A 7,999-nucleotide genomic window follows, 5' to 3' on the forward strand; every position below is an offset into this window, starting at 1 on the left:
TGAGTAGGATTGGAGAGGCAGGTAGGTAATCATTGATTAACACTGGAGCCTAAGGTCTCTGTAAGGTAAAGGAGTGTAGTCACAGTGCATAACACTGTCCTGTCCAAGGTCAGCCTAAAGGAGACCCTCTAAATCAAAGAGCAGGATGCTATATGCAACGACATGTCTACAGATATGCTTGTATTTGCCTTTTTTCATATCAGTACTGTATGTTACAAAACAGTTATAAAAATGACAACACATATGTGAGCTTTAGAGAAACTAACACCAGCCTACATATCAAAATATACAACTAGTGATAAGCAAAGGGAATACACCTGAAGTGAAGTAGCCTGTGTCCACAGCAAGTACACTGACCAGGCCTACACATCTATCCCACAACAATGACATTAAAGTGGCATAACAGTGTGACTACTGAGAAACCTCTGCTGAAAACAGCCTCTTCTGGTGTGTCCTAAATAAAAGTCCTGTGATACTCACCTGGCTCCAATGATGTCTTTCTTCGCCAGATCCATTCCTGCAATGACCTTAACCCGCAGCACTCTCGTTTCATGCTGCAGAAGAAAGAGACGGTGGACCCAAACGTTAAATTGAATTCATGGGAAAATTATCTCATAACTTCAAATGGAAGCCACTTCAAAGATTCAAAGCTGCATTTTTCAAGTCAATAACCCTGACCTAGAAATGAATTGAGTTGTGTCTGAAAAGCATTCAATCCTGAATAACTCCAACATTTAAAACCTGACAGGTGACAATACATAAACAATACTGAAATATTGCAGAGAAAGGGTACTGTAATGTTAGTTATAGGAATACTTAACCCACAAAGTGATCATTTGTATATCAGTTACCCCCTCTGTGTTACACTGAATTTGTGGAGAAAACTTTGTTTTTATGACATACCTCTACAGTTAATGAGGAATCCAAAAACAGAGAAAATCCTTGATGAATTGGAGTAAAAGGGGACTGCATTTAACAACAATACTATATCAAAACATCTGTTTACAAATGCTCACCCATCTGATTCAGTATAATCCAAGTCTCATGTATCCAGTCATATACTCAGTACTTCCTAAACACATTACTATTTAAAATACTTGTACAAAGTTCAAATGCACGCGCTTGCCCAGGCACGCTACTCACTACTATTTCTTAAAAAGTGAGGTTTTAGTGAAAATGCAGGTGTTTGGCAAGAACATAGCATATAACTGGATAAATGAAACTTGGGCCATACTTAATGAGTTGTGTAAGAGTTTGTACACTAATGTTTTGATAGCGTTTTGCTGTTGTTATAGGCAGGTCCGCTTTTACTCCAATTCATCAGGAACGTTCTACGTTTTTGGATTCTTCGCTCACCATGGAGGCATGCAAGAAAAACAAAGTTGTCGTCACAAATTCAACAAACACATGGTGAGTACTTTAAATACAAATGATCATTTTCTGGATGAAGTAGGCTATTTCTTTAATACTAAACCACTTCATACTATGCTTGGTCTACAGCTTCACATAGTCTTTTGTCTATTGGAAATGGGGTCTAAAGTAAAAGTTAATGACACACTGCTTCATGTGTGTATCCTAAGAAGGGTTCATGATGTGTTCATAAAGCCTTGCAACAAATTCTGTCACAAATTTATATATAAGTGCTGGAGAATGGAGCAAAGGAGGGACTGGGATGGGTGGGAAAGCAGACCAACCCAGCTGTTACCTTAAGCCATGGCCTTGTTCAGAGGGTGTAGCATTTCTGACTGTTTGCCTCATCACCACAGGAAGTGAAATGTCTTGTGGAATGCGGACCCACAATTGTCTTAAAACCATTAGCCTACTTGTGGAGATTATATGATGTGATTTAATGCTGACAATATGGTGAATTTTAACCAAAAAGTAACCATCCCTTTCTGAAGTGCCCCTGTATTGCAGTGTGTGGAATTTTTAATACTGGCATGCTTCCCCTCCAGTAATGACTGACAGACAGGGCATGGCAAGGCTATGAAAGTGAAAAGAGTTACCTCATCAGAAAAGCAGTGCAAACACAAACACTGGCTGAGTTAGATTGCTCATAGCCCTTCAAATAAAGTTTATCATTAACTTCTCATAAGTTAAGATCATAAACTGATCTTGATTAACAAAATTAAATGTCAGAAAAACAGCTTTAATGGGAATATCTAGTCAGATATGTGCCCGTTTAATGGTTGGTGTATCTACCAAGACATCTGTCCATTAAATTGGTATAAAGAAACCACATGCACATCTCGCCTCCCTCCTGGTAAGAGTGGCAGTTCAGCCTACTGATGACAAACTCAACAATCAGTCACACCCCTATTTTCCTGAAAACCTTGAGTAAACATATGAAATAATTATTTTTAGTCGTTCATCCGGATCTTCCAAAGACTTATCTCGAGCCTTACTATTTCTGACTGCAGTGATAATGTCTGACAAATAACTGACTAATATGACAGCTGCTGGGTGATCAAATGATTTTGTTTGCCACTCAGCAGTGTCCTCATGTTTGACTCGTGACTGTCGCGCTGCCATGTAAAACAACGTTTGCATCCTGGCATTGCTTTACACTGCATTATTAATGTGCGTCTGTATGTCAAATGCGACACAGAGTTCAAGACTGAAGTCAATATCGACCTCAGTTGACAGCGCAAGACGTACATGCCTCCGTTTCAAACTCGCTGAGCGGTGAGCTCACCATCAAACGGCTTTGATTACTGACTAGAGGCGGTGTTAAAGTCAGGCAGAGTGATTAGCTTGACATGCCATCCAGCCCTCCACCCAAGAAATGTCTCCTCTGCACATCTGGGCTTCAAAACAGCACTTTAGAGCTACAAGTCGCTCGTGCATTTATGCAAATAAAGGATACAGGGAGGATTTTAAGATTGCTCGATTCAATTTTTAACACGCTGGAGTCAAAGTGGTGCATCTGTTACTTGAATTAAGATGGGGAAACTAGTGGACACGCACACAGGGGGGCAGGAAATTGACAGCTGCCTGAACATTACTATGGAATGTTACCGTGGGTGAGGGCTTGTTAGCTTGACTATCGGCTAGCGTTGGTGTTAGCTATTTACGGCTGAACCCCCCCTTGCGCGAGACGCCTATTCATGACTGCTGCCTGCATAACAAAGCTTTGTTATTATTACAGCTTACCTCATCTTCTGATAGTCCATATACCGGCTCGTAATTCGCAGCCATATATCCTGCGGTCCACGCTATGCACACAAAAACAAGCAAAGCTAGTTAGCTAGCCTTGAACAATAAAGTCCCACTTTCCCCTCTCTGCCGTGCGGCGGTGGTCAAGTCTACGGTGAAACCAAGTCCTCGTCACGGCACGGCGGTTCGGTTCTCAGGCGGATAACGTAATCCTCGCCAGCGTGGTCAGCCCAGGACAAAGCCTGGAATATAAAAAAACAGTGTCCAAAATGTTTCAACTGAGACAGATCGCTTTTGTCAACTCCGAGCTTATCCCCCGAAACGTTTTGACACTTGACTTCCTCCTAACAGCTCAGCCAATCGGATGCCGTCTAGACGTGATTGCTGTCGACATCAACCAATCAGTTGCGTCGTGAAATCCCCAAAGCTCTTCGGCGGCCAATTAAATATGCAGAGGGCGTGGAGCTGGGGTGTGTGTGTTTTTTGCTCTTCTTTTCTCGGGGTGTGTGAGGCTGTGTCTTGGAAAGCAACTAAGTTTAACATTGCCAGGATTTATTTAGGCATCTGTATAATATATATTATCACTATTTCCGGCTAACTATCCTCGCGAAGGTGGTTACTGGCTCTGGTCATTTCCATTCAGCCCTGAGCGCGTTCATGTCTGGGGCGGGGCTTGGGGAAAGCACAGCCAATCATAGGCGAGATGCTCAGACAGAATGAAACTAGTGATCCGCATCATGAATTTAGGTCGATGAAGAGGCAAAAGTTAGAGGAGTCACCGTGGGAAATTAAATCGACTCCAGCTCTCTCCACACAAGCATTCATTTATTAAAAAGAAAATAAAAACAAGCGATATGCGAGTTAACTTAATGATATAAACAACTGACAAAATGGGCTATCTTAAAGTAAGGTTATAGCTTCTGTATGTGAAACATAGATTAATAGCATATAGACGTGGCCCAGTGGATAAAAAAATATATATAATCCCTAAACACAGACATAGAAACCAAAACGTATTTTTCCATTTGTAATGTTTTTAATTTATTTTTTATTTTGTTTTGTTTTCTTTTAGTTATTTATTTTATTCATTTTATTTTGTTTTATTTTTATTCTTATTTATTTTGTTTTGTTTTATTATAGTTATTTATTTCATTTTATTTTATCTTATTTTATTTATTTATTTATTTATTTTGGATGAGTTACAGCCCAGTTACCACATGTACACAATTGCACATATATGAAGTCATTATTGATGTGTGCAATGTGTTTCATATGACATGATCTGTCATCTGTCAGGCTTATATACATTAATGAGGCTAAATATATATATATCATTTCAGCCAATAGACTACCGACCACTTGTGAGTTTTTAGTTATAGATGGCAACTATTTTGTCCTCTGAGGTGTTTACATTGTTATTATTTGGCTACAATTCATTGGTCTTGTATGTGAAGTCTTCCTTTTCACAGTTGGTCACAGAGGATGTTCTCTTGCGCAATTTTTGTTAATTTAGGCTATTGAAAAGATAGTTTCATATAGTTTTTGCAATCCTTAGGCTTTTTAATGTGATGGGGCCTTTTTGATATTCACCATCAGTCATTTACAGCTCGTTAACATGTCGAGAGACAAGTGAGTGTAATATAGTTCACTTTCATGAGCGACACTGGTCCTATACTGCCCCCTATAGACGCCTGCTTTACTAAACACAGCTTGCTTTGTCAAACCAGTTCACAAGAGCGCCGCTAGATGTCACTACATATGCATGATGTCTTTAGCTATTGTACCAGCTCAGCTGGGGCCTGATGGCACATGTCCAGTGACTGAAGGATCAAAAGTCACATAAACACAAAGCGCAGTAACACGCTGTGAACTGCTTTATAGATGAAGCAGTGTCAAACAACTCTGACTGCAGCCTGCGCCTTGGTCTCCTTTTGACACTGGCATCAGCGAGCAAGCACACACATTGAATTTGTCACACCAAAATCACTAACACATCCTCTGCTCTGCACATAACGCCAGAACGCTTATTAAGAATGACAGAGAAATTATTTTTAAAAAGGGCAATGCATTTCAGTTCACTCTTGAACTTCATACTACACCCATAAGGCACATCCTGGTTCAAATGTCCACAGGCATACACCATGCATAATGGGACTTTTAAATCAATGTGAAGAGCAGATGGTCATATTATATAACATTATTGCTCCTAAGCAGAGCTGAAAAAAGGGGAGGGCTGGAGATTTCCCAAGCCACTCTTGATACAATCATTCACTCTGTGCAAATGCTTTGCTCTGAATGTTTCTTTCTGCTCACACAAATAGCCACGTATGATTTTGATAGCAGTGATGGAATGTGACAAAGTTCATTTACCCAAGTACTTTGTTTTAGTACAAATTTGAGGTGCTGTATTTACTTGAGTGTTTTCCTTTTGGAATGGTGCACCTATACAGTGTGGTATTTTAATTTTTACTTCAGTAATGAAGCACACACATCTGTCTATACCATTACTAGTTTCCTGGTATTCTTTGACATGAATGCACGTACATGTGTGAGTGTGTATTTGCCTTTGTGTTTGTGGGATATGGTGTGGATTCCCAGAAAGTGAACACACAATGAGTTTCAAAAGGAAGCTTGGTTCCATAAACAATGATCGGACAGAGACACAGAACCTTGAAGATCCCTCAAAGGAATCTGTCTCTTTCTCCTTCTGTATCAGCTCAGCTTTATTGAGTTTCCATGAAAATTATGTGCACTTTCACATTCAAAATTTGCGATCTTTTATAGCTTACACTTTGTGTCTGCAGTTCCCCTCGTGTTCTATCAAAAAATATGCATATTTTTGGTCTTTTTGCGGTTTAGACAGAGACACACAGAATTAAAACCTGCACAAAAGAAGTGTTTCAATCCTTCACATGTTCATATTAAACAGTTTAAGTTGAGATAATGTCATATAAACACACACACACACACACACACACACACACACACACACACAAGAGAAACTGAGTCAAGGACAGAACATAGGAGGGCGGCAGAGAGGGGTGTCAAATACTGGGAGACCTAACTATGTTTACAGCTCCCAGTAAGAGGAACCAGTGAGAAGATACACTCGGTTTTATGTTCTGTTTGTCAGAACATGTTTTACAATATTTGTTCATACAGAGAGTGAGTAAAAGTCACTAAGGCAGCAGCATGTGTTGTCCCGATGAGACGTGACTTCAAAGCAGGATCCCACAGGGTATATATGCACACAAAATAAATAGACTTATTGCAAGGGCGTAGTGTACATGTGTATGCATGGCAACAGTTTTAAGTCTATTTTGGTTGTTATAGGCTACATCCCTAACAGTATAATAGATATTATGCTTTGTGATGCTGTATTGATTCTAAAAAACACTGTGTCAATTTTTAATGAATATTTTGTATGCAAAGATTTGTGGCAGTGGTTAATATAAACCCCTGACTGTTGGATAGCAGTGTTGTAATCTATCTTCAGCCATTTGACTCCTCCACTCCAACATAACAACACAGCGCTAGTATGTTACAAAGACTGTGATAAATATTCATGAAAATCCCACTGTTCTGAGTGCATACAAAAAATAACTTTTATACTCGGATTTCATACATACAGTGGTGTGTTCTCTATACCATGACAGTTCTACTAACATTTGATTTAAAAAAGATTACAATACACTGAGAACATGTGGTTGAATGCCTGGGAAACACAGTCGACCTCTACTAACTCCCACGCTTGGAGGGACTTCTGCTGGAAAAATCTGATTGGCTTTTTTTCATCACGCCCAAACATAAGTCTAAACAAACTGGCACCCAGCTATGCTGCTGGAGGGGATGTGGAGAAATCATGGTGGATCATGCCCGTGTTTTCTGGACTTGTCCTTCTATCCAGACTTTCTGGAAGGAAGTAGCAACAGTCATTACAAAAACTTTGGGTTTTAGTATTAGTACAACATTCACATCCCTTATTCTTGCACACATCCCTGATGGACTACGTAAAGATGATATTTATCTATTAAAGATCCTGCTGGCAGCAAGCAAAAAGGCCATTACAAAGAACTGGCCCCAGAAAAACTGTCCCACTGCTAGCCTCTTTATTAGGACTGTTAAACGCCTACATCTTCTGGAACAAATGACATATTCCATACCATTTTAGAAAGAATTTGGAGAAAAACGGTGGAGAAAATGGTGTTTATTTAGCCAATGAGACAGACATCACATGATTATCATATGTACCATATATACAACCTTGCTTTAAATTAGGAACATTTGTTATGTCTTTGTAAACATCCCATGACCTCATATTTGTATTTGTCTTTTTTCTCCTATGTACTGCTTTCCCTTTATCTTTTTCTTTTAATTTGTTCCTAAATGTAAAAAATAATGCTGATGAATAAAACAGTATAAAAAATAATTCAATATATTGCCTTGCTCACAGTATCACAATACATTACAGTATATTGAATCGTAACGCCATGTATCGTGATATGTATCGTATCATATCGTATCCATAGTGAGATCATGTGTTTATATTTATGTAAGTAGGCTTCGGTGGAGTAGAGGTAGTTTTCTCTCTTGTTTTTGGCACAGTGACTGTCATTCTGTTCCTTAAGATTTACCTCAACCACAAGAGTGTGTAACACAGTCCCTTACTGTAACACACACAAAAACAGACATAGGTGTAGATTTCAGGGGAGACACAATAGTTAAATATCAATATTTACAACATGTGCATTTGCCTCCACCAATAAAAACACAAAAGTAGCAGATGAATTTTATTGTGACAAAATTATAGACATTTACACCATAGACTGATGCAGAAAATGCA

The 7,999-nt window shown here is 39.1% G+C and overlaps 1 protein-coding gene across 2 annotated transcripts in view; it reads right to left on the minus strand.

The window, feature by feature from the left end:
- The window catches only part of nedd4l (NEDD4 like E3 ubiquitin protein ligase), a 58,352-nt gene extending 54,849 nt beyond the window's left edge, over window positions 1-3,503 (minus strand). For both annotated transcript variants that reach the window (XM_049603417.1, XM_049603415.1), the window contains exons 1-2: window positions 3,154-3,503; window positions 481-554 (exon numbers count right to left, since the gene is read on the minus strand). In XM_049603417.1, the coding sequence (XP_049459374.1) occupies window positions 481-554; window positions 3,154-3,198 (119 nt within the window). In that variant the 5' untranslated portion in view covers window positions 3,199-3,503. The remainder of the gene's footprint in view (window positions 1-480; window positions 555-3,153) is intronic.
- Between the last annotated feature and the right edge of the window lie 4,496 nt (window positions 3,504-7,999).

The sequence above is a fragment of the Epinephelus fuscoguttatus genome, linkage group LG18, assembly GCF_011397635.1.
Source record: "Epinephelus fuscoguttatus linkage group LG18, E.fuscoguttatus.final_Chr_v1".
Classification (NCBI taxonomy): Eukaryota; Metazoa; Chordata; class Actinopteri; order Perciformes; family Serranidae; genus Epinephelus; species Epinephelus fuscoguttatus.